The sequence below is a fragment of the Balaenoptera ricei genome, chromosome 9 (assembly GCF_028023285.1).
Source record: "Balaenoptera ricei isolate mBalRic1 chromosome 9, mBalRic1.hap2, whole genome shotgun sequence".
Lineage (NCBI taxonomy): Eukaryota > Metazoa > Chordata > Mammalia > Artiodactyla > Balaenopteridae > Balaenoptera > Balaenoptera ricei.
The window spans coordinates 15,472,135-15,499,543 of NC_082647.1; the positions used below are offsets into that span (position 1 = coordinate 15,472,135).

Sequence of the window (27,409 nt, forward strand, 5' to 3'; positions counted from 1 at the left end):
GAATTCCCTGGCGGTCCAGTGGTTAGGACTCCATGCTTTCACTGCCAAGGGCCCAGTCAATCAATCAATCAATCAATCAATCAAGCTCTTGGTTAAAAGACCCTATAAAAAAGACAAACAGAATGGGAGAAGGGATCTAGAATGTTAAAGAACTCCTATTAAAATTAAAATAAACAACTCAATATAAAGATGGGAAAGAGACTTGAACAAGCACTTCACAATAGCTGAAATCCAAATGGTCAATATGCGTATCAGATCCAGAGAAGTTAACAAGAAACATCCATCAGATTGCCAAAAAATAAAAAGAAGGGTAACACCAAACGTTGGTGAGCATCCACATCTCAGCCAACAGGAACACAGGTTAGCTGCTGGTGGGTATATGAAAGTTGGTAAAAGTTAAATTGACTATTTGCATACCCCATGACCCAGAATTCTGCTTTTCAGTAAAACAAAACAAAACAAAACAAAACTCAGGACTCCTATATATGAACAGCAGGATACATTAACAAGAATGTAAAGCTGCATTGCTTTAAAAAGTCCAAAATGGGCAACATTTCAAATGCCCAGCAACAATAGAAAAGTTGTGGTATATTTGTATAATGTATTAAACAGCATTAAAAATGAATGAGCTATAGCTATATGCAGTAACATGTATGACCCCTTCAATGCTTAATGAAAATAGCAAGAAATGAAATGAAATATAACAATATTGTTCTTTTTACACAAAGTCCCCAACAGGCTAAATTATATTTACCATAAAGTAAATGAAGGAAGTGATTAACATAAACGGGCAAATCGACTCCATGTACGGGACAGGAAGGGGTGATGAAAAAGGGACACACAAGGAACTTCTGGGGTACTGGCAATGTTCGTTTCTTGATCTGGGTGGTAGTTACATAAGTGTTCACTTAAACTGTTAACTGCACGTGTGTTTTCTTCACAACTTTAAAAAGTTTAAAAGTCCTAATTTGGGCGGGGGTGGAATCTATTCAACAAAACTGAGAAAGCAGCAAGAACAGTTAGGAAGCAGCTGAAATGACCCTAAGAAACAGAGAAGGCCTGAACTAAGAGGATAGAAAGAAGGGAACAAGATTTTTGACAGATGTAAAAAGGAAAGTTGACAGAATTTGTCTGGGAGGGTAGCTTTAAAAAGTCAAGGAAGAAGCTTTAACTTTTAGCTTAGTACTTTAAAACACACATTGAATATATAGGAAAAGAACATATAAATAATGAACTTTTCCACAATCAAATTAAATATTATTTAAACAAGTTGACTTTTACTAACTAAATACTGCCACAGGTATGATTTTAAGAGAATTTTTTCTACTTTTAAAATAACGTAATTTGCCCTGACTTAGCATCATGCTTTCCAGTTTTTTCTTTAATTCTACTAATACATGACACCAAGTACTTTTTAAATTACTGTATAAGAGTTATTATAAAAAACAGGAGTCCCCTGTCCAACTGTACAATGGAAGATGATGGATAAGCCCCCATCCAAAACTCCCTCTATATCATCCTAACATTTATTTCTATTAGCTTTCCATTAAATCAAACCATTATGAGCCTTCACTAATATTCACAACTGAGCCACAGAACATATTACATTTATATTTCCTTTCTCAAACAATTTTGTTCATAGTAATTAACAGTTCCTACATTTTACAATTCGCTTAGTTTTTAGGTATTCATCACTAAATCAGCCCTACGCTTTCCAACAAATCCCTTTCAGTATGTTCAAGTGTATCAAGTGGTCTATGAACTTTACTCTCGTTTACTCAGATGTGTCCTCTGAGAAGTCCTTACTCCAGCTCCAGTCTTCCTCAAGCCTGCTGCAAGCTGCTATCCTGGACTTTCCTTCACCATTATCCTGCAAATTCCTTTGCCTGATGACATTAACATAATTATCTATTTGCTTTATGCCAATGAAATAGAAAGTTTCCAAGTAACTATACCAGGAAAATAACTAAAAATAAGCCACAGAATGAAATATAAAATTTATTTTTCTGTTTAGGGAAATAGCATACTAGAGACGCACAGTTAATGTTGTAATTTAAAATCAGTTGAAAAAAAATCCTTTACTATGTCGGTAAAAGTACTCGGTTGATTATATTCACGTGTTCATTTGTTTCGGGGTGGTTTTTTGGGGCGGAGGGGGCTAATACTTTGGTTTTTATTATATAACACTCTTATACTGTTGCAAAAATCAATACTGCAATGCAAGGTACATAAATGGGTCTGGTTTCATGCCTATCCCTTCCCCACTCCCTCTTGTCTCCACTGGTAGCCATTTTTTAGATTTTTATTATTTTTTAAAAAAATATAAGCATGTATTGGGTTGGCCAAAAAGTTCATTATGGAAAAACCCAAACGAACTTTCTGGCCAGCGCAATATTTTCTCTTTCTCCCTCTCTCTTATTTCTTATTGTTACTGAGATATTGCTTTTAGGCCATTTTAGTGGACAGGGGTAAGAAACGCACACTGACACAACTTCACTTCTTCAAAGTCAGCATTACAGTCTTCTGCATCTTGCCATTTTTTACGCAACCGTACATCCTGGAATTCACTCCATAGCAGCCTATGGAGAGCTTCCTCCCTCCTCTTTTACGTCTGCACAGTAATACATCAGAGTGTATTCCACCAGTTACCTACTGCTAGTCACTCCAATTTTTCATTTTTGCAAGCACGGCTGCTACAACCCTGCACATACATAATTGTATACTTTTGCAATTCTACCGTTGTGATGTATTCCTAAAAGTGAATATTGCTGGGTCAGTGAGGAAATGCACTTCCCATTTTGCTGGATGTTGACAAATTCCATTCCTTAGGAGTTTTACCATTTTTCATTCCCACCAATACCGCTGAGTGTCTTACTTTCTCCACAGTTCCACCCAAAAAGTATAATGCCAAATTTTGGGGGGTAGTTTTGCCATTCTATTAAGTGAAAACATGGTGTTTCAGTACAGTTTTAATTTGTACTTCTACTATTATAAGCATATTGTCATGTTTAATGTATTACTTCTACTCCTTTTCTGTTATCTAAAACCTACTCTTTATCATTAATAAATCTTTCCTTCTGCATTCTTTTCTTTTGTTGTCTCTCTACCTTTTTGAGTATTCACTTATTTTCATTTTCATTGATGTAAACATTTGATGCTAAGAATTTTCTTATGATAAAAGCTTTGGCTATAACACAGATGTTCATGTGGCATATCCAGTCTGTCACTTGTTTTTATAAAGTTTTGTTGGAACAGCCAGATAAACTTGTTTATATATTGTCTACGACCACTTTCACACTACAATGGAAGGGTTTGAAAGCTGCAAAAGAGATCATATGATCTGCAAACTTTAAAGTATTCACTATCCATCCTTCTGTAAAAAGAGAAAAAAAAAAAGTTTACTGACCCCTGCTACAATGTATTGATTCTGATGTGTCATGTCAAGTAACCTAACAATTCTACTTGAATTTTCACTTTAAGCCAAGAGTTGTTTGGCAGTATGTTTGTTAGTTTCCAGGTGGAAGGGCCTTTTTTTCAATTTTTTGTACTGATTTTTAGTCCAAAAATGCTATATCTATTTGGGGGAAAAATTTTGGAGAGTCTTCTTTATATGTCAACAAAAAATCATTTTTTCATCAATGCTCCACATGCTTTTTCAAAGATGGTGTATTCTCCCATATGCAATACACAGCCACGAGATCCTCCTTTTGGTTGTGTTATTTAGGTCTTAAATAGCCTTATAAAATTTCTGTCCACTTGACCTATCTTCAACTGAGATTTTAAGTCTTCTTTTACTAATTCTTATTGACTCTCCTGAAACAGTTTTAAAAAAATCAAAGTTGTCATTAATATCCATGTATCCAATAATACATCTTCATTAAGACTTGCAGCTTGTAACCTTATAATGTTACCTCTTTAATGATTTCTAGCCTGAGTTCTACCTTGTGCAACATCAAAATAGTGACCTCTGTTTTCTTTTTATTTGATTTGTCTGGCATATCTTTGTCTAACCTCTTATTCTTAACTTTTCTGAGTCTTTCAGTTTTGTGGTTATATCTTTTGCATAGAGCACAGAGGTGGCTTTCACTATGTTAATTAACCTGAAAATACTTTTTTCTCTTAAGAAGCCAGTTAAGCTCATTTAATGATATGCCTGATATGGTCTCAATTCTGTCAGAGAGAATATATAAATGATCTCACTGTGTTTATTTCCTTTGTTCTTTTTTTTCCCCTTCCATATTTCTTTTGGTATCTAGAAAGGTTTGGGTTTTTGTCCTAATGGTCCCTTCTATGTGAATACCTTTATATAACCTTAGTTCTCTCTTAAATACTGTCTACTGATTCCCTAGTATAAACAATATAGAAATTAGCTCTTTTCTTCCTCTCATACCATCTCTGCACTGCATCCCCCAGCATCTATTTAAAGTGATAATATTCTTTGATGCCCTGGTGAATTTCTATAAGGCAATCAATGAGCCTATTAAATCATTTCTTGGTTGTCTGAAATTTATTCTCTAATAGCTTTCTCAGGAAAGATTTATGTGAACTATATTCCTTAAGTTCTTGAATAACTGTAATGTATCTACATTGTCAGAGCATATAACAAGTACATACTACTTTGTCACCCTTTCTCCCGCTTATTAAATTCAGTTCTACAGTTAGACATAAGAATTCCCTGCAGAACATCTTCCCTGTTGTTTTCCTGGCATAAGACATTAATATACAGACTCAACAGCATGGTATTGGCATAAAGACAAAGAGATCAATGGAACAGAACAGAGAGGCCAGAAATCCATACATACATGGATAAGTGACACTTGACAAAGGCAGTGCGGTACAAAAAGAATAGCCTTCTCAGCAGCAGTGGTGGAAAAATTAAAATATCCATATGTAAAATGATCACATATAAAAATTAACTGAAAATAGATCATTGACCTAAAAGTAAAACTTAAAATTATGAAACTTCAAGGAGAAAACATTTGTGTTAGGTAAAGATTTCTTAGATACAGCACAAAAGGAAAATTATAATAAGATAAATTGGATTTTATCAAAATAAGAAATTGGGGATACTTGAAGAAACAACTAAGGCTGGTATACAAACAACATGAGATGAATCTAGAAACTCTTTGTTTGCCAGAAAGTAAGAAGTGTTCAAAAATCAACAGGGGTGTGTCAAAGGACAAGATGTCAACTTGAAGGATTTGTACTACCCAAATGGGAACAATTTGATTATCAAAATTAAAAATTAAAAAATGGATTATAACATATTAAATAAAAAATTTCATAAGCCCATAATGATAGATAAATAAATGGAAAAGGAAAATGTCACTGAAACAGTAAATTATCAACCGATAAGCATGGGATGTTATAAAAATCACCATTTTGCAACATCACAGTAATAACTGATGAAAAAAGCATGAATCAGCTGTGGATGCCCATCAAAAAAGTTTTGGGGAACAGAATATTCACAAAGACCCCAAAGTATCTCACAGGATGTTACGTATTAATTACAAAGGGGAGAAAAGACATCTTTAAGGGTGGAGAAATCTGGCATTCACCCCCTTAAACAAGTGATCAAAGCCAACATCAATAATAATGGGACAGAATGAGATCATGATTTCCTAATGTAAAGCAGTGAAAAGGACACATCATTTATGCCCAAAATGCTGCTTCAGTCTGGATACAATAAGGAGAGAGAAACCATACATTGAGTTTGAAAAAAGAAGTTTAATATAAGTAATTGTTAACCACATGAAGGAACTGGGTTAGCAAGAACTGGTCAGTAAGACGTAGAGAGAACTCTAAATACAGGTATAATGTCAGACATGATATGATACGATATGGCATAATAGCCACTACCTCTAAGGCTGAGACAGAATGCCCAAGGAAGTATTTTCCCTCCAGGGCTGATACTAGACTTTGGTGGAGAAGGCACAGCGGAGGCTTGCACTTTGGTGCTGTACCAGAGGGATTTGTTGGAGATCCAGTCTTTGGAACTCGTCCACAAATGTATTCTATGGAATGTGCTGGCAATCTGTATCTTGGATCCTCACAACATCCCCTCCATCCAAAAAAAACAAACAAAAAAAACCCACAACTGGGTTGAAAGGCAATATTGGGACTACTGGCAAAATCTGAATATGTATTACGTATTAGATAATAGTGTTGTATCATTGTCAAATTTCCTAAATTTGGTAACTATACTGTGCTTACATACAAGATTATCTTTGCATATGTTAAAACTCATCAACTTGTATATTTTAAATACATGCGGCTTACTGTATGTTTAATCTTATCTCAATAAAGCTTAAAAACACTTTTAAGAAGAGAATCTCTATTCTTCAGAGACACATTAACATGTTCAGGGCTGAAGGGTCATGATATCTACAATTTACTCATATGGGTCAGAAAAAAACAACTAAGTATACTAACATGAAAAATTTAAAGAAAATATAGCAAAATCTGGTATCCTTAGTAAGGGTACATAAGAACGATACTTGCTAAGTTCTTACACGTGGTCTTTATGCTTGAACATCAGTTGGTTGGATACAGTCTCAACTCACATTTTCTTTCTGTGAAAATCTTAAAATCTTTACTCCATGGTCTTCTGGACTCTAATGCTGATGTTGGAGTCTAATGATAATCTGACATTCTTTCCATTATAAGTGATGTAGTCTTTTTGTATAGCTGTCCAAAGTGTTTTCTTTTTCTTTAAAGCCCTAGAACACGTTTCAGTGGTGCCTGTTCTGTTTCAATTTTCCTAGGCACATGGTAAGCCCTTTTAATATAGATGTTTACCATCCTTTCAACATTTTCTCTGATTGTAATTTTTTTCTGTTCCGTTGTTTTAGTACTCTTCATATTATAAACATCCATTTATTTATGGGTATGTGAATATAAGATCTTATCACTTTCTCTATGAATTTCTTTGATCTCCTTCTCTACTTGTTTGATTTGTTTTCATCTTTTTCCATCCTTTATTGTTTTTTTAAATTTATTTACTTTTAATTTTTATTTTTGGCTGCATTGGGTGCTCGTTGCTGTGTGCGGGCTTTCTCTGGTTGAGGCGAGCAGGGGCTACTTTTCGTTGCGGTGCCGGGCTTCTCATTGCAGTGGCTTCTCTTGTTGCAGAGCACGGGCTCTAGGCACACGGGCTCAGTAGTCGTGGCACACGAGCTCTAGAGCGCAGGCTCAGTAGTTGTGGCACACGGGCTTAGTTGCTTCGCGGCATGTGGATCTTCCCGGGCCAGGGCTCGAACCCATGTCCCCTGAATTAGCAGGCGGATTCTTAACCACTGCGCCACCAAGGAAGTCCCCATCCTTTACTTCTTTTATGGTAGTTTCTAGAGTGTCTATTCATTCAAGAACTTTCTGGTTTATTTTCATTTCTGAAATACTTCTAATTTTATTCCTTAACTGTCAGTTTTTCTTTTCATGACATCCTATAGCACAGCCAACTCATTTCTAAACTTTTGTAATTATGGTTTATGTTGTTTTTACGTAACATCCTGTTTCATTTGTAGAAATAGGTTTCATTATATCTCTACTTTAAGACCAAGGTACAATGCTATCTCAATTTCTTTAGATCTATTATTGAGGGCTATTGTCCTTTTTTCTTATATAATATCTTTGACTGGTATAAAACCACAGTAGATTCCATAATTCATATTAAGGGATTTTCCATAATTCATATTAAGGGATTTTCCTGTATTTATAAGAGAAGTTTCCTATGTAGAGGTTGTTTCCTAGATTCAGAGTTCTAAGGTTTCCTCTTACATTTTTACCACAAAGTATTCAAACCTATGGTACCTTAGTGTAACCACGTCTCTAATATTTTCTGAAATCCGCCTCCTCCAGTCCCCCTTCCCACATGTATCTGAACCTTCTCTCTTCTTAACCCCTAAATTCCTATCCTAGTCAACTTGTGTTTATTTGCAGCAGTTTCTTCTCAGCGTGGGGCTCTGTTCTTTTCACTGAATATTTCCAAGAACTTCAGGTACCAGGCTGTCCTAGCTCCCCCAGACTTTCCTGTGGCAAACTCTTTGCTTCATTTCAGACCCATGTTAACAGTGTGTGGACCACACGTTGAGTAACACTACCCTGAAACACTCTGCTGCTTCAGAGAAGGCATACGGGTATCACTATGAATTCTGATCTCTAGCAGCAAACATGATCTGTAATCATACTACGTTTTACTGGGAAATGCCACCCACTTTGAGGACACACAGAGAAACCTTCTATATTTATGCCTTTTCTTGCCTTCTCTCCTGTTCACAATAAAGAAAACGTTTCTTCTCCTATCCAGTCACTAATCTCTCCACCATGCCTTGGATCAATCCTACCCTGCCTTCTCAGAAGCTCACACACTCACAAATCTCTTCTTTTGTATATTCAATAGCTCACTTGGCTGGATCCCAAAACAGATCTACTATATGACCCAGCAATTCCACTCCTGGGTATATATCTGAAAAAAACAAAAACACTAATTCAAAAAGATATATGCACCCAAATGTTTATAGCAGCATTATTTATAATCGCCAAGATACAGAAACAACCTAAGTGTCCCTCAACAGATGAGTGGATAAAGATGTGGGGTGGGTGTGTGTGTGTGTGTGTGTGTGTGTGTACACACACACACACACACACACACACACAGTGGAATACTAGTCAGCCATAAAAAAGGACAAAATTTTGCCATTGGCAGCACCATGGATGGACTTGGAAGGCATTATGCTAAGTGAAATAAGTCAGACAGAGAAAGACAAATACTGTATGATATCACTTATATGTGGAATCTAAAAAAAAAACAACAAACTAGTGAAAAAACAAAAAAGAAGCAGACTCACAGACATAGAGAACAAACTAGTGGTTACCACATGGGGTGGGGGACAATATAGGGATAGGGAAGTGGGAGGTACAAACCACTGGGTGTAAGATAGCATTACAAGGATGTATTGTACAATACAGGGAATATAGCCAATATTTTGTAATAACTGTAAATGGAGAGTGACCTTTAAAAATTGTATAAATAATAAATAAATAAACATGCTTAAGCCTTTCCTATTCACAAAAAAATAAACAAGAAATATTCCTCAACTCCTATTTTTTTCTCCCCAGATACTGCCTTATCCCTTTCCTCCCTCCCTTCAGAAGTAAAGTTTTTTTTTTTTTTAACAGAGTTGGTAAACTTTTCCATCTATATCTCTTTACCTCCCACCCACCCCAATATGGTTTTCCCTTCTATCTCTCTACCAAAATTGTTGTGGCCTGCGAGCCTCAACTACTGAGCCCGCGTGCCTAGAGTCCGTGCTCCGCAAGAAGAGAAGCCACTGCAATGAGAAGCCCGTGCACGGCAACGAAGAGTAGCCCCCACTCGCCGCAACTAGATGAAGCCCGCGTGCAGCAACAAAGACCCAATGCAGCCAAAAAAAAAAAAAAATTCCTAAAGGTTTGTCCTAGGTGATCTCCACACTCTACTTTCCAAGAGTAGAAGGGAAGGAAACAGAGGGAAGACAACAAGGAGACCAAAAAGGAAGGGTCAGGGAAGTGGGAGAACTTGAACCGCAAGTCTAGAAGATTGATGAGGACAGAAAGAAACATAAATCAACATATACCAGCACAGAGACAGACAGACACTAAGAATCTCATGTGCTATAGGCTCTCTTCCTGGTTATGCTTAATGCTGAATATATATAGTCAAGAGATCCCAGGGAGACTATTTATCCATAATCAAAGATCTTCTGGTAGTTCTTTGAGGAATAGGGTTGTTTTGCAACTTCAGAGAATTTGAAAAATGTTTTTAAAGACTAGATAAACATGCAAAAACACTGAGGCAATTCAGCTGATACTTATATGTTCACGTGTTGTTTTAAACACAAATATTTGAACATGCACCCTATATATATATTTATTATGTACATATGTTAAAGTACTAGTGTATCTTGTACATAGTAAATCACATAAATATAAGATATTTTTAAAGAATGAAATAAATGCTTTTAAATGTATTGCTAATCATGAAAGCTTCATACCGTTACTGGCTAATGGTCCAAGATGTGATATACACTTATGGCATAGCTTATTAACATAGAGGATGTCAATCAATTTCAAAGAGTCTTCTTATTAATTTTGAAACTTTTAGGCCCAATTCTTGTTAGACCTAGTTAATCATTGCTGTCAACTTCATAATAAGACTGATGAAGAGCCTATAAAGGATCAGTTCTGCCATTCTATGCTGCTATGCTTGCAAAATTAACATTATCTTTATCACAGCTGAATATGAGACGTCAAAGATTCAAGTAATTTATGCCTGGTGGGAAAAATCACAACTCCATCAACTCCATACACCTGATAAAATTAAACACAAAATGAGGCAGCAACGGTTACAAGCTTTCTATAGAACATGGATCTCCTTGCCTGCTAATCCACCATTGACTGCATATTCAGGTGTCAAGAATGCAAGTATCTATCCCCCTACAAAACACTGAAGAAGTCATTAAATATGAGCAGCCCCGATTTCTCTGGGCTCAGTTTTCTGCATCTTCCTAAACTAGGTAAGAACCAAGCCAACAGTACCCAACCTCGATTACAGACTTAAATGGAACTCTCTCTACACTTTTAATTAGAATTGGGATCACTTTTTTTAAAAGAATTAATTTATAATTTTTTTAATTGAATGAAGTATAGTTGATTTACAATGTTGTGTTAGTTTCAGGTATACACCAAAGTGATTCAGTGTTTTATATATATATATATAAAATGTATATATTCTTTTTCAGATTCTTTTCCATTATAGGCTATTACACGATACTGAGTATAGTTCCTTGTGCTATACAGTAGGACACTGTTGTTTATCTAGTTTACATGTAGTAGTGTGTATGTGTTAATCCCAAGCTCCTAATTTATCCCCCCATCTTTTCCCCCTTTGGTAACCATAAATTTGTTTTCTATATCTGTGAGTCTATTTCTGTTTTGTAAATAAGTTCATTTGTATCATTTTTTAGATTCCACATATCAGTGACATATGGTGTTTGTCTTTCTCTGTCTGACTTACTTTACTTAGTATGATAATCTCTAGGTCCATCCATGTTGCTGCAAATGGCATTATTTCATTCTTTTTTATGGTTCAGTAATATTCCATCGTATATATGTACCACATCTTCTTCATCCAGTCATCTGTCAATGGACACTTAGGTTGCTTCCATGTCTTGGCTATTGTAAATAGTGCTATGAACATTGGGGTGCATGTATCTTTTCAAATTAAGAGTTTTCGTCTTTTCCAGATATATGCCCAGGAGTGGGATTGCTGGATCATATGGTAACTCTATTTTTAGTTTTCTAAGGAACCTCCATACTGTTCTCCATAGTGGCTGGACAAATTTACATTTCCACCAACAGTGTAGGAGTGTTCCCTTTTCACCACATCCTCTCCAGCATTTATTATTTGTAGACTCTTTGATGATGGCCATTCTGACCAGTGTGAGGTGATTCCTCATTGTGGTTTTGATTTGCATTTCTCTGATAATTAGCGATGTTGAGCATCTTTTCGTGTGCCTGTTGGCCATCTGTATGTCTTCTTTGGAGAAATATCTATTTAGGTCTTCTGCCCATTTTTTGATCAGGTTGTTTGTTTTTTTGATATTGAGCTGTATGAGCTGTTTGTGTATTTTGGAAATTAGTCCCTTGTCGGTCACATCATTTGCAAATATTTTCTCCCATTCTGTAGGTTGTCTTTTCATTTTGTTTATGGTTTTGTTTGCTGTGCAAAAGCTCTTAAGTTTAATTAGATCCCATTTGTTTATTTTTGCTTTTATTTCCATTACTCTAGCAGACAGATCCAAAAAATATTGCTACGATTTATGTCAAAATGTGTTCTGCCTATGTTTTCCTCTAGGAGTTTTATAGTGTCCAGTCTTATATTTAGGTCCTTAATCCATTTTGAGTTTATTTTTGTATATGGCATTAGAGAATGTTCTAATTTCATTTTTTTACATGTAGCTGTCCAGTTTTCCCAGCACCTCTTATTGAAGAGACTTTTTCTCCACTGTATATTCTTGACTCTTTTGTGGAAGATTAATTGACCATAGATGTGTGGGGGGGATCATTTTTTATGGCTATTGCACATGTGCCCTACATCTTATAATTTAGGGACTTTCCAGACTGCTGAAACTGAGGGGCTTTTTTGAGTGGCATCCATATGGAACTTCTCTAGGAATGGAGATTAGACCCTAATTTCACTAGGGTCCTGGTAATGGCCTACCATGATTTTCAATCTTTTGACAGTCATTTTAGTTAAAAACAGATGTGAAAATCCATAAACTTACTTATCTAAATTGTGTTACAATTTGTGGGAGAAAAAAAAATACAACAGGGTGTGCAGTAGAGAAATCCCATCACCTCCAGGGCAGCTGTGTATAGTTTTGTTTTTGTTTTTTTCTTTTATGAGAAGATTTATTCCTAGTTCTAGGTCCCAATCTTCCAGGGCTCTAAGCACAATTAAACTTGGGGGGTAGGTGAGGGGAGACCCATTCAGATACAGCACAAGGGACTGCCTAATTTTAGAGGGCAAATGAGGATTATTCGCATTCCATTTGCTAAGCCATGTATTCCCTGGGGCTACATACGCCACGCTTATTCCATGCTTATTTCTAACTCACACAAAGGTACCTTTTGGACTTGCAGCAGCCCTGACTCCTCCCTCAGGATACGTTGTGTACAATACGTGCAATGTAGCCAGTTAACATGCTTATTCATGTGACCACAACAATCTACACATCAAGTACTTTCAAGCTTAATTTATGCAAATAAGTTCTAATGTTTTCCCTCACTTCACTAGAATTTTATTTCATAATGCAGCACACATCCCATTTTAGAGACTACTGGTCTAGTGCATACTTGAAAATGCACGTAAAATTTGAGAAAGGGGTCAAGGTAACAGGAAGACACGAGAGATGTGTGCATCTAGGTGATAGTTTAAATTGGTGCGGTCTCTAAGAAAAATTAAAGGGACAAATCTAAGGATCTAAGAACCAAAGTTTGCTGATTACCCACATTTGAGTATATGAAAAAAGTGCAATGTGATTAAAAAATGGTCTTCGGACATCAACTTTTCACCAGGACAGAGTAACTAGTACCAAGGCAAGCTTGCCTGACATGAATAACTATACGTAACTGGGAAGAATAAACTCAGGAAGTGAGCCCCTATAAATATCTTGATTCTCTGCCTGGGAACTATATCCTGACCATGGTACAGGGAACTAGAGGCTCAGCAGAACACAGCTTAGGAGCCAGAGGAAAATTTGGGCTGTGAAACAGATAAGCACTGGAGAGAAGGGAACTGCACAGAGGAAGGGTGCCAGTAGTCTATGCAGGGTTTCCCCAAATTCTTGGCTGAAGGCTACCACACATGTGCAGAGTGAGACTTACCAGAAGTCTACCAGAGAGCAGCTGCTAAGGGATTGAGAGAAGAGCAAAGATACTAGAGGCCCAGCAGGAACAAAGAGAAAATAAATAAAAAGATGGTAATCTTAAATTGGACCATACTAATAAATTACTTAAAATGTAAATGAATTAAACAATTAAAAGCAAAATTTTACAACTTGGATAAAAAAGCAAGGCACAACCATACACTATCTACAAGAGATACACTTTAAATATAAAGGTTAAAAGTAAAAGGATGGAAAAATAAACAATTTAAACACAAAGATAAAACTGGTAGCTATATTAATATAAGACAATGCATAGGTCATGAAATAGTAGTATGAATGATAGAGAAGAACATTTCGTAGTGTTAAAAAGGGCAGGCAATTCATCAGTAAGACAAAGCTTCAAAATACTTATAGCAGAAACTAACTGGATTAAAGGAATAAAGAGAGAAATCAGCAATCATGATTGAAAATTTAAACATTCTTCTTTCTATAACTGATAGAACAAGCAGACAAAAACAAAAACAACAACAAAGGGACTTCCCTGGAGGTGCAGTGGTTAAGAATCCGCCTGCCAATGCAGGGGACACGGGTTCGAGTCCTGGTCCGGGAAGATCCCACATGCCGCGAAGCAACTAAGCCCACACGCCACAACTACTGAGCCTGCGCTCTAGAGCCCGTGAACCACAACTACTGAGCCTGCGTGCCGCAGCTACTGAAGCCCATGCGCCTAGAGCCCGTGCTCCGCAACAAGAGAAGCCACTGCAATGAGAAGCCCACGCACCACGATGAAGAGTGGCCCCTGCTCGCTGCAACTAGAGAAAGCCTGCGTGCAGCAACAAAGACCCAATGCAGCCTAAAATAAATAAATAAATTTAAAATATGTACAGCTTTAAAACAACAACAACAACAAAAAACCAAACCTAGCAACAACAAAAATAAAAATATAATTTGTTTTAACAACACTATCAACCAACTTGACCTAATTGACATTTACAGAACACTACTCCCAACAACTGTAGAATTTAAATTCTTTAAGTGCACATTCACCAAAATAGATGATATGCTAGAACATAAAATGTCTCAATAAACTTCAAAAGATTTAAACCCTACAGAGCATTTTTTTACTACAATGAAATAAGCTATCTAGAAAATCCCCCATATACCTATAAATTAACACACTTCTAGGCAACCCATCGGTCATAGAAGAAATCACAAGAGAAATTTAAAAAAATTTTAATGGAATGTTAATAAAAACACAACACAAAATTTGTTTGAGATGGCTAACACGTGCTTAGAGAAAAAATTATACCTTTAAAGCAGAGACAATAAATAAAATTAACAAAGCCAAAAGTTGGTTGATAAGCCCTTAGTAATAGTAACCAAGAAAAAGAATAAATATGAATTACATATAGAAACAAAAGAGGGGACATCATTCAGCTCCTGAAAACACTAAAAGGATAAGGGAATATTGGGAACAAACTCATGCCAGTAAATGTACAAACTAGCTGAATCATATAATTTTCTTCAAACAATTTACCAAAATGGATTTGAGAAGAAACAAAAAATCTGATAGCTGTATCTCTATTAAAGACACTGAATTCCTAATCAAAACGTTCCCCGTAAAGAAAACTCCAAGTCCAGGTGGATTCACTGGTGAATTGTCAAGTATTTAAAGAAGTATTAATAGTAATTTTACAAAAACTCTTTTAGAAAATAGATATGAAGGGAACACCTCACACCACGTTTTGAGGTATTACCTTGATACCAAAATCAGATAAAAACACAAGAAAACCACACCACCAATGTTCCCCATGAAGAAAAAACAAAAAAAACCCTTAAAGTGTTAGAAATTCAAATCCAGAAGTACACAGAAAGGATAATACATCATGACCAAGTGCGGTATACACCAAGAATTCAAGACTGGTTTAACATCTGAAAATCAATGTAATTCACCACAGCAACAGAAAAAAAAAAAGAGAAAAACCATATGATCATTTTAATAGATACAGAAAATGCATTTGACCAAAATTTATCATTCATTCATGATAAAAAAACCTTCAGTACACTTGGAATAGAAGGGAACCTCTTAATTTTGATAATGGGCATTTATAAAAAACAACCAAGCTAACATATTAGTGGTGAATGACTGAATGTTTTACTCCTAAGATCGGGAATAAGAAAATGGATGTCATCTCTCATTTAATATTGAAATTAAACTTCTATTCAATATGCTACCGGAAGTCCTAGCTAGTGCAATAAGGGAAGAAAATGTCACAAATTATAAAGGATGAAAAGAAACAAGTAAAACTACCTGCAAGTAACATGATAGTCTATGTAGAAATTCCTAAGGAATCTACAAAAAACTACTAGATTTAATAATTGAATTTAGCAAGAGAGTAGCATATACAATCAATATACAAAAGCCAATTGTATTTCAATATATTAGCAACAAGTAATTGGAAATGAAAAATTTTAAAACACCAATTTCAATATTGTTAAAGAACATTATCATAAAATATTTTAGAATAAACTTCACAAAATTTGCCCAAGACCACTATAAGAGTACTGAGAGAAATTAAAGATCTAAATAAATGGGAAATAAAACATGTTCATGGATAGGAACAGTCAATATCATTAAGATCATTCTCCCCAAATTGATATCTAGATTCAATGCAATTCCAATGAAAATCATAGCACTTTTGTGTAGAAATTGATAATTCAATTCTAAAAACTTGTCAAGAAATGCAATGACTTTAAAGAGCCAAAACAATTTTGAAAAAGAACAAAATTGTCCAATTTCAAAATCTGCTTAAAAAGCTAAATTAAAAATAAAAAAAACATTATTAGTACTGAACGAATAGATCAATAGAATAGAGAGTAGAGAAACAGAACCATACATATATGTTCAACTGACTTTTTACAAAAATCCCAAAAGTAATATAATGGGGAAAGTACTCTCTTCAATAAATGGTGCTTTAACATACGGTTAAAAACATGAACCTCAACCCTTACCTAGCACAAAAATTACCCAAAATATATTACAGATCTAAATATAAAAGCTAAAACTATAAAAGTACTGAAAGAAAAGACAGGAGAAAAATCTAAGTAAACTTGGAGTAGGCACAGAATTGTTAGAACACTAAAATCACTAACAGTAAAAGAAAAAGAAATTATAAACTAGATAAAATTTAAAACTTCAGCTTTTCAAAAGACACCATCAATAAGAAGGTATAGTCAGGGAGTTTAGGATGGACATGTACACACTGCTATATTTAAAATGGATAACCAACAAGGACCTACTGTACAGCACAGGGAACTCTTATCAATGTTATGTGGCAGCCTGGATGGGAGGGGAGTTTGGGGGAGAATGGATACGTGCATATGTATGGCTGAGTCCCTTTGCTGTGCACCTGAAACTATCACACTGTTAACTGGCTATACTCCGAAATAAAATAGAAAGTTAAAAAAAAAAAAAAAAAAAAAAAAGAAAATGAGGGACTTCTCTGGTGGCCCAGTGGTTAAGACTCCATGCTTCCAATGCAGGGGGCACAGGTATGATCCCTCGTCAGGGAACTAAGATCCCACATGCCGCATGGTGCAGCAAAAAAAGAAAAAAGAAAAAAAGAAGATGAACAAGCAAGCAAAAGGAGTGGAAGAAAATACCTGCAATATATATATGTAGACAAGTGCCTGGAAACTGGACATATACAAAGAATTTTTACTTTTCAGTAACAGGCCAAATCACCTAGTTTTAAAAATCTACAAAAGCCTTAAACTGAAATTTTACCAAAAATAAGTAAGAATAGCCAATAAGCACAGAAAAAGATGCCCATTATTATTCATCGGGGAAATGAAAATTAAAATCATGAGATACGTCTTCAAACGTATTAGAAGAGCTAAAATTAAAGACTAACACCACCCAAATTAGTGAGGACGTTAACTGGAACTCTCATACACTGCTGGAGGGAATGCAAAATGGAACTCCAAGGTAAACATACATTTATGACACAAACAAGCAATTCCAATTCTAAGTATTTACCCAAGGAAATGAAAACATATTCACATAACGACTTGTCTACAAATATTTATAACGGTTTTATTCATAACAACCCCAAACTGAAATCAATAGTAACTTCCATCAGCAGGTGAATATTGTATACAGATCTTAAATCTTAAATCCTTTGTCATTATATATTGTACTCAAAACGTGATTAATACTTTTCTCCAAGAACCAAAAGAAATCAGCTCCCATAATTGATAGTTATATCTTACGGACTGCCAGTTAATAAAGAGAACTGGGCTTCCCTCGTGGCGCAGTGGTTGGGAATCTGCCTGCTAATGCAGGGGACACGGGTTCGAGCCCTGGTCTGGGAAGATCCCACATGCTGTAGAACGGCTGGGCCCGTGAGCCACAATTGCTGAGTCTACGCGTCTGGAGCCTCAAGGGCGGCCGCAATAATGAGAGGCCCACGCACCGCGATGAGGGGTGGCCCCCGCTTGCCGCAACTAGAGAAAGCCCTCGCACAGAGACGAAGACCCAACACAGCCATAAATGAATAAATAAATAAATTAATTTAAAAAAAAAGAAAGATAAAAAGTCTTTAAAAAAAAATTAAAAAAAATAAAGAGAACTGATGGACTCATATTTTACTCTCCCTTGACCCCTTTCAAAAGTGTGCTCTCAGTATTCTTTAAAAATAGCTCTTAGAGCTTGCTACTCTTTGGCTGAACAGTACATCCACCTACAAAATATTGCACAATGTTGTAACATTTCTCCAAGATCAGTTTGTCTCCTGACTTCATGTACCAATATGTACCTAAAGAAAATGTTTTCTAAGCTCTTCCCTCTTTCCTGGCCATTACTGCATACTAAGAAAATGAAAGTCAGGACTGAGGTAGTAAACCAACTTTAGCTTGTGGTCACTCACCCTCATTCCTTCCAACTGGTTGCCTTACAAAAGTTTAAACCAATGTTCTCAATGGAGGCTTGGTGGCTAGTGTAATTGTGTCTAAGCATTTACAAATTATATGTTTGTTGCTATAAATTAGCTTTGTTTCTTCTTTAAAACAGTCAAACCATTATGTTGATTTTTGTAAAAAATACGTGTTAGAAAAGACTTGCTTTCTATAAAGTTCATTCAGGATATAACAAAGGGAGCACCAAAAAGTACTTAATAGAAAGGGAAACTAGGTCTAATACTGTGGAGAACACTACACCTTGAATTTTTAATTTTCTAAAGAATCCTCTTTGATCAACTGTACTTTGCAATACAATACAGCTTGAGCTAAAAAAAAACTCAAAAAAAACCCCCAAAAAACTACGGTTTATGATTATACTCTAGAACTCTAAAACTATGACATTTTGGGCTCTCTGGGGGTGAGAGGCCTAGAAATCTAGATTTTTCAACAGGCATACCAGGTGATTCTAGTAGAGCTAAAATTTGAAAACCCGTATCTAAATCTAAAAGAGTATAATTGCAACACATGTGGCTTCAACAACACTTGTTTTGTTTGGCCTACAGAATGTGTGTGTGTGTGTGTGTTTGTGGGTGTGTGTGTGGGTGTGTGTGTGGGTGTGTGTGTGGGTGTGTAATTACTTGCCAATATCTAATACTAGAGAAACTTTACATAAAATCCAGACTTCAGACTTCTCGTTAAAAAATAAATAAATAAAAGATCCTCCAACCCTGGCCCTGCACTATCACAGGACAATCTGCTGGAGCTTAGTACAGTTTGCTCCCCTTTCCTTTCACTCCCCACCATTCCCTATTATTTTACCCCAGGCTCATAGTTCTCCATCTCAATTACTTGCTTAGCTCCTGAAGGTATTGTAGTTTGACCTATGATGCCTGTACCCACAAGTTCATTAGGAGAATGAAGAACAGAGATAATCAAATGAACCCTATTTATTTACAGTTGATCCTTGAACAAGTTTGGGGTTAGGAGTACTGACCCTTCCACAGCTGAAATTTCGAATATAACTTACAGTCGGCCTTCCCTATCACCAGTTCCGCATCCTCGGATTCAACCCACCGCAAATCTTGTACTACTCTAGTATTTACTATTGAAAAAAATCTGTGTATAAGTGCACCCTTGCAGTTCAAACTGTGTTGTTCAAGGGTCAAGTGTAGTTCTGAAATATATTGCCTAAACTTTTGTTACAGCTAGTATTAAAATAAGTTTGCAAGGAGAGAGGAAGGGAGAAAATATTCAAGTTATTAAGACTCAGGATAGTATTTTTAATTTATTGAAGATAGCCTTATTTTTTAGAGGTGTATGTGAAAGTATCATTTAACAAAGGCTTCTTCTTTCTTAGTATAAAAACAAAAACATTATCTTCCAATTTAAATGCTTTCCTGAACTCTTGCTTACAATACAAACACAAGGATAAAAAAAATATTTGGAGACTGGAACATTTTGAGAACTCTCTGTAATTGCAAACTTGCCTCAGAATTGAGGATCAGCGCTTTTATTACCCATGTTCTCATTCATTCAGATCTAAATGTCATGGCCTGGCACACAATACATCTTAATTCTAGAATTATGCAAAATTTAGTTCCTAATTGGCTACTGACCCATTTAATCATTTAAAATATAAATAAAAGAAACCCTTAAAAGTGTCTAAAAATTAAGAACTAAAATTTAAGTTTCACCTGTATTAACTTTCCAACAGGTGGGCCATGTCAGAGCAAATCAGCGTGAAGGATCTGAGATTTTACCCTACTTGTAAGCTAACAAAGTAGCTTACCAGGGATGCTGGTTGAAGATACGATACTTGTAGGTCAGATACAAAGGGCAGTTTGTTACTTCCAGTAATAATATAAGCCAAAGCGTCAACATTTTTGCACTGGTTTCCAGAGGCCCAGTTCCCACCTGGCAAGGTGAAGTGGGGCAGTTGATGCTTGCACAGGCAATGGGTTGTGTTGCAGGAGAGGAAACCAAAGCCTAGGGAACCCTCATCTTTTATGATGGGCAATAAGCATGCCTGCCTTTTACCCCAGAAGGAGACATCTATCTTTATTATACTGCACCACATGCATAGCTATTCTTTGCTCTGGTGGAAGACACTATCTCTACCTTCCAAGGCTCTTCCTTATACAAACATCCTTTAAAAACAGAAACAAAAGGCAGTCAGTACCTTCCCTGGCAAGACCTGCAGAAACAGAGAAACCCACGGAAAACTGTCTCTCTCAACTAGACACTGTTCCTAACATATAATTAAATCAAGAATCTAACACTACAACCTATTTAAAAGCATCAATGTCATCTGTTCTTTGACCTAGCTCAACTGTTTAATCTGCATTTTATCTCTGATTAAATCAACTAGTCCCTTTAAAAAAGGCAGTATATATATTAAAAACGAATTATTTCCACTCACTTTGTATTTTTTAAACGGAGGTGCTCAAATATTTGCAATATAAACATTTAAAACCTCAGTTATTCTACTAGAAACAATTTACTGTGCTTACTTTAAGTGTTTCAAACCTGTTAACGTTAGCAATGGGAACTGCCTGTCAAAAGTCTCATTATACAGTAACAAACACCACAAAGAGAACAGTAACTTCAACATTTCCAGCTGCTGCCCACAAAATACAAGAAAATGCGGCACCCCAAATCACTTTGTTCTATTTCTCTTTACCATTTACCGTCTCAAAATAAAATCTCCGAAAGAGGAGGACAACAAAACACCGTCTCTTAGTTCCTTTGTCCCCATCGGAGAAGAGAGAACTGGGGGCTCATTAAGGTAAATAACCCAAAACATGCAAGACAAAAAATAGACGGCATCCGATCTGTAATCAATCATCAAAGAAAGTCACCATCACTTCATCTTCATCCCTCCCTCCCCCTCTCCAGCTCAAATAACAAGGGTACATACGAGATGATTAGGATCATATGGACCTGGACAAAGCTTTGGGGAGGCAGAGGGCAGCGGTTAACTAGATGCAGTCGTCAAAGGACCCGAGATACAGCTACAGCAGACTCCGACAGAGGTTTTCAAAAGTGCGGGTCGCACGGGCCACGCACCCGGGGGGAGAATGCTGGGGAGCAGGAGCAGCAGCGCTGCCAAGTCTACAGCGCCGGTGCAAGTTGCTCGCGGGGCGCGCGGTACGCCGCACAACACGCGGGCCCTCCATGTCACCGCCGGCAGCACGGACCCTCCTCGCCCCTCCCCCGCCGCGCACCCCGGGCGGCGGCGACATGACAGCGGGTCGCTGCGCCGCTCCAGGGCGCCGGCCTGCCCGGGCTCCCCACCCCCCACCGCGCCTGCACCCGCCTCTCACCTTGGGTAGCGAACGGCGAGGAGCCGCTGACCGGCGAGCCGGGGGCGGGGACGGGCGGCGGGGTCTCGGCCGAGCCCAGCATGGGGGCGGGCAGCATGAGGTAGCGCTGGGGCGCGGGCAGGCAGCGCTGGCAGAAGGAGTGCAGGCAGGGCAGCAGCTTGGGCGCCCGGCTCTGGATGTTCTGGTGACACACGGCGCAAGTGTCCAACAGGTTGAGCCGGGCCGCCTCGCCTCCGCGCTCCGAGTCGGGGCCCTGCCGACTCTCGGCCTCGTTCTCCCCGCTCGGCGGAGCCGAGGGCCCCCCGGCGGCCGCCGCCGAAGCCGCCGCGGCCGCCGTCGCCGCCTTCTCTACAGCCACCTCCATTGTCCTGCCCCCGCCGCCGCCGCTGGGAAAGGAGGAGCGGGTTCTCTGCCCGCCGCCGCCCCCGACGACTTCCTTCTCCTCCTCCTCCTCCTCCTCCCAGGCCGCCCGGGTGACTCGTAGGAGAGGGAGGGAGGCCCGGGCCGAGGAAGCCTCCTCAGGCCCCGGGGATCCGCCTCCCGGGTGGCGCGGCCGGAAGAAGGGGATCTGTCAGTGGGGACTGCTCTTCACACCGGAGAGGCTGCGCCCCGTCCGCTTCGCCAACCGCCGCAGCTCTCGTCAAATCCGCCCAGCCCGCCCTCGCCTCCCGGCCTTTCTCTCGGGCCCCCGGACCCACCTCAGGCCCCGCCCCCTCCCTCCCTCTCCCAGCAACCGAGGCGACTGCAAGGAGTGCGCCGCCCAATAGCCGCCGCGCCTGGTCGGGGGGCGGGGCGTGCGGAAGCCCGCGAGGCTCGGACGGCCGCTGCGGGAGGCTGGGAGGTGGGAGGTAGCTTGCCCAGCCCCGCCCACCGAGCTCCTGGAACCGCGGCCTCCGATTGGGCCTTTGTGTGTGTTTAGCTCCTCTAAAAAGATTAAGGGTTCATTTGTTAACGATCGACCACCTAATTCGGTCCGCCTGTGTTAGCTCCTCCTATGGGGCGGGGCTTCACTGTGTCTACCCGACACTGTTAATTAAGTAACTGGTACGAAAAACTCATTTTACTACTGCAGACAGGGGTCCTGTAGGAGGAATAAATATGGTGGGAGGGTAGAAGGATGACGAAGTGGAGAGAGTGAAAAGCAAAGGAAAGAATTTTAAAAAACGGGAAAATGTTGTGTAGAAAAGATATTGTAGAGGAGGCATGGATTTTGCCACCTGAATTTACTCATCTCTCTGATGAATTGCGAGCATGAAGAGTAAGAGGGGAGGTTCTCTTGCAAGTCGGGAATTTTTAAAGGGTTTCCCCAATGAAAAAGGTGAAAGTAATTTTTAAAGTCAGTGATTTGCTTTTTAAGTGAATAAAAATAGTTCATTTTCCAAGGAGTTAATATATAAAGATTGTTTGAAAGTGTTTTATTGCATAAACATGGCATCATTACAAGAAATAGAAATAAATGTCAATACTGATAGCCAAATAATTCTAAAATATTCTTTTTCATCCCCCCCAACCCCACCCCACACTTATATCAGAAGTTGCACATATTTTCACTCTAAAAATGGCCAAAGGGCAAACTCTACGCATCCTAGCTCTCCCTCAAGACCTTACCTTTCCCAAATTATTCCTCTCCTAGCAGCCTCTTTCCCAAACAGATCCTTAAATCCAATTTCCATAGGCCTCCAGAGTGAAGTTTTCCTTCTTAATGACATTCAAGGGCTATTTATTTTGTATAGTAGTAGTTTCTTAAACCTTAGTTTGCGTAAGAATCACCTGGCAAATTTACTTAGAAGCTGATCCTTGGACCCCTCCCCGTATTCAATTTTAGCAGCATCTCCTGATTGTGATGTGGATGGTCCAGGAACAGCTTTAGAGCAACAAATTTCTTATCTCACCTGTTATCCCTCCAAATTTCATCCCCATACACCTCTCAAGCTGAAGCTCCCACTACTTTATGCTCCAGCAATTTTAACTCTTCCCTGCTTTGCACATGCTTTTCCCTTTGTTTTGAAATGCCCTTCCCTCTGTACCCTATGTTTTTGTAGCTGTACCTTGAAAATCTTCATGTAGTAGGAAAGCAAATTCTGTATTATAAAGTAATGCTTTTAATATGCTAATAATTCATTGTAGAGGTGGTATACAGGATTCAAGCAGACTGAAAGACAAGTGCCTTGTATTCCTTCAGGTGATGGCGGTGGAGAAGAAAAGAATGAGGTAAATTGGAGAGGCTTGTTTGGACAGAATTCCATGCAATTTAATACAACCCACTAGTTCAGTTTCTCAAATCATCATGGCTAATCAGTTTTAGAGAAAACTGTTTTCCATATTCTTAGACTTCCTAGTCTCATGTAATTAAAACAATCATGTTTTACTTTGTTCAAATATATACGGCTTCTGGGTTTTTTTAAGTCCAGAAAATGAATTTATTGTTTTAGGTTTTTTTAATCACAATTATCTTATCTATATATTGTCCTCCCAAATGTATTGCAAAAATATTTCACAGAGATCCACACTCTTATTCTTCCTTAATCACAGCTCTCTCTATTGCCCTTTTTCTATAATTTCTATGGCTCTCCACTGCATCCAAGGCTCTCCACAATTTCATCCCTGCCTGAGAGCCTCATTCGATCTTCCTGCCCGATCCTCACTGCTTTCCCATACCCATTCTAAGCTTCAGCCTAATTGGATGGCTTGTCATTTTCTAAACTTCACCAGCACCACTTCTAACACCACTTCTGAGAGAGGAGATACAGGTTGCCTGTGCCGGAAGAGAAGGGAGCCTGCAAGGAGAGCAAGAGCATTAGATGCTGGTGAGGATTTCTCGCGCCCACCCCTTAAAAGGCAGCAATGGATGGAAATTCTTGAACTTCCAAGGAAGTTTAACAAAATTATTTTTGAGTAGAACTCTCAGAGGTTGTGACACAGGTCTGGACAAGAAGAGTTTGAGATTACCCCTTCGCTCAATCTCCTATAGCTTTAAAGGAACAAAGTAAAGATTGCTGTCCCTTCAGTAGTAGTCCAAAGGCTTGGATGACTTGAGGCTTCATTGGTAGGACAAGGAGGATGCAGTGTGCAGGGACCAAAGACTGTCCTGCATTACCTCATCGGCTTCCGGAGAGATGTCAGCAGTCGAGAACCAATGGAGGCAAAGCACATTCTATGTATGCCACCATAAACCAAGGATGCCCAAGGACCCAGTGTCTCTCCCACATATGCCATGGCCCTATTACAGCCTCGGATCTTCAAATTGGCCCTAGATAGAAAGGAGAATGAATATTGTATTGACTGACTTAAAATCTGAAATGATGACCAAAACCAAAATAGAAACAAAACCTAAAGTAACTGAGAATATGACCAGATTAAGTTTTCTGTTATCAGAAAAATTTTAAATTCCGTTATTTTAAAAAAAAATGTTTATACAGAATTCCCTGGCGGTCCAGTGGTTAGGACTCTGCATTCTCACTGCCGAGGGCTGGGTTCGATCCCTGGTTGGAGAACTAAGATTCCACAAGCCACATGGCGAGGCCAAAATAAAATAAATAAATAAATAAATAATTTTTTAATTAAAAAAGTTTATAGTCTGCATACTACTTGGTGATGCAGTAAAGGGTTAACTCAGTGAGGGTGGGTTACGCGATCATCTACATATTCCAGAGAAAGAACTGGCCCTTGAATAACTCCTGGGAGATGATCTCTGAACTGTTATCTTACCTAGTAAGAGTATTTTTGTAAGCTTGAAGTTTTGGGCCACACTCTATCAGTTTGATCTGATAGTTTATACTAACAAGGCTAACACCGGTTTTTGCATACCTGAGGCCCTGGGCCATGCTGTGTCAGTTTGACCTCTGAGGGGCTGGAGACTAAGTAGTTAAGATCAGTCACACAGGTGCTGCGGGGCTTCACGACTTACCCCCAATTAAAATCCTGGATATCAGGGCTTGAGCGAATTTCCCTGCTTAGCAACATTTTGCACGTGTTATTATGTAGTTGATTGGAGAATTAAGGCTATTTGTGGGATGCCACTGGGAGAGGACAATTGGAATCTTGCTCCTGGTTTCTCCTGGACTTTACCTATGCACCTTTCCCCTTTGCTGATTCTAAGCTGTATCCTTTTGCTGTAATAAACTGTAACTGGGAGTATAGAAACTTTCTGAATCTTGTGAGTCCTTCCAGCAAATCACTGAAACTGAGGGTGGTCTTGGGGACACCCAACACAAAAGGCATGTTATTTCTCCTACTAGATTATAATTCCTTGAGGCTAAGAACCATTTCTTCTCTTCTGTATTCCTTTAATATCTCACATATTTCATGGAGGCCAAAAATCTAGAGCTTGCTTCCTCCTGCTTTAGTCCTCTCACCCTCTGCTCCTTTCCAACTATTTGCCTTGATTATGGTTCCTTTCCTCAAATTTTTTGCTCTTGTGAGCCATCTGCAAAAGAGTAAGTAAGGTCCAGGACAGATATTTGCAGGGGATTTTCCATTTCCCTGAACACCTCCCCTCCCCAGTGGTTTTGTTCTTCCAGGTAAATCATGTTTTCAGAATGTTACCTGCAGAAGAAAAGAAGTTGGGTACGGGCTAGAGAGTAATAGGAGAAGGGGTATATTCATCCCCTTGTTTGAAGGACATGAGTAACACAGAGGGCTGTAAACTGAATATTCACTCATGAGGCTCTAGTCAACTTACTACCTTTCTGAATAGTTGGAGTGAATCAGCTTAAGAACTGGAAACAGGGACTTCCCTGGTGGTCTAGCTAAGACTCTGTGCTCTCAATGCAGGGGGCCCGGGTTTGATCCCTGGTCAGGGAACTAGATCCCACATGCTGCAACTAAGAGTTTGCATGCTGCAGTGAAGATCCTGTGTGCTGCAACTAAGACCCGGAGCAGCCAGATAAATAAATAAATATTTTTTTTAAAAAAAAGAAGAACTGGAAACAATACCTGAGCAAACTGTTCTGGGACTATCTGGGGGCAGAGAGAAGCTCCACATTTTAATAGTCTGCCTGCTCTGTGAAGGCACTTTTTTTTAAAAAAATTGAAGTATAGTTGACTTACAATGTTGTGTTAGTTTCAGCTGTACAGCAAAGTAATTCAGATATATATATATATATATATATAGATAGATATAGATATAGATATATAGATATAGATATATATGTATATGTGTATATATATATATGTATATTCTTTTTCAGATTCTTTTCCATTATGTTATTACAAGATATTGAATATAGTTCCCTGTGCTATACAGTAGGTTGTTGTTGGTTATCGATTTTATATACAGTAGTAAGTATCTGTTAATCCCAAACACCTAATTTATCCCTGCCCCCCACCCCCCCTTTCCCCTTTGGTAACCATAAGTTTGTTTTCTATATCTGTGAGTCTATTTCTGTTTTGTAAATAAGTTCATCTGTATCATTTTTTTTTAGATTCCACATATAAATGACATCATATATGCCCAGGGGTGGGGTTGCTGGATCATATGATAATAAATAAATAAATAAATAAATATTTAGTTTTTTAAGGAGCCTCCATACTGTTCTCCATAGTGGCTGCACCAATTTACATTCCCACCAACAGTGCAAGAGGGTTCCCTTTCTCCACACCTTCTCCAGCATTTATTGTTTGTAGACTCTTTGATGATGGCCATTCTGACCAGTGTGAGGTGATTCCTCATTGTGGTTTTGATTTGCATTTCTCTGATAA

General features: G+C 38.4%; 1 protein-coding gene across 2 annotated transcripts in view; it reads right to left on the reverse strand.

The window, feature by feature from the left end:
• Positions 1-22,385, reverse strand: part of TRIM24 (tripartite motif containing 24) — a 93,894-nt gene extending 71,509 nt beyond the window's left edge. For both annotated transcript variants that reach the window (XM_059933285.1, XM_059933284.1), the window contains exon 1: positions 21,710-22,385. In XM_059933285.1, coding sequence (XP_059789268.1) covers positions 21,710-22,073 — 364 coding nt within the window. In that variant the 5' untranslated portion in view covers positions 22,074-22,385. The remainder of the gene's footprint in view (positions 1-21,709) is intronic.
• Positions 22,386-27,409: the final 5,024 nt, after the last annotated feature.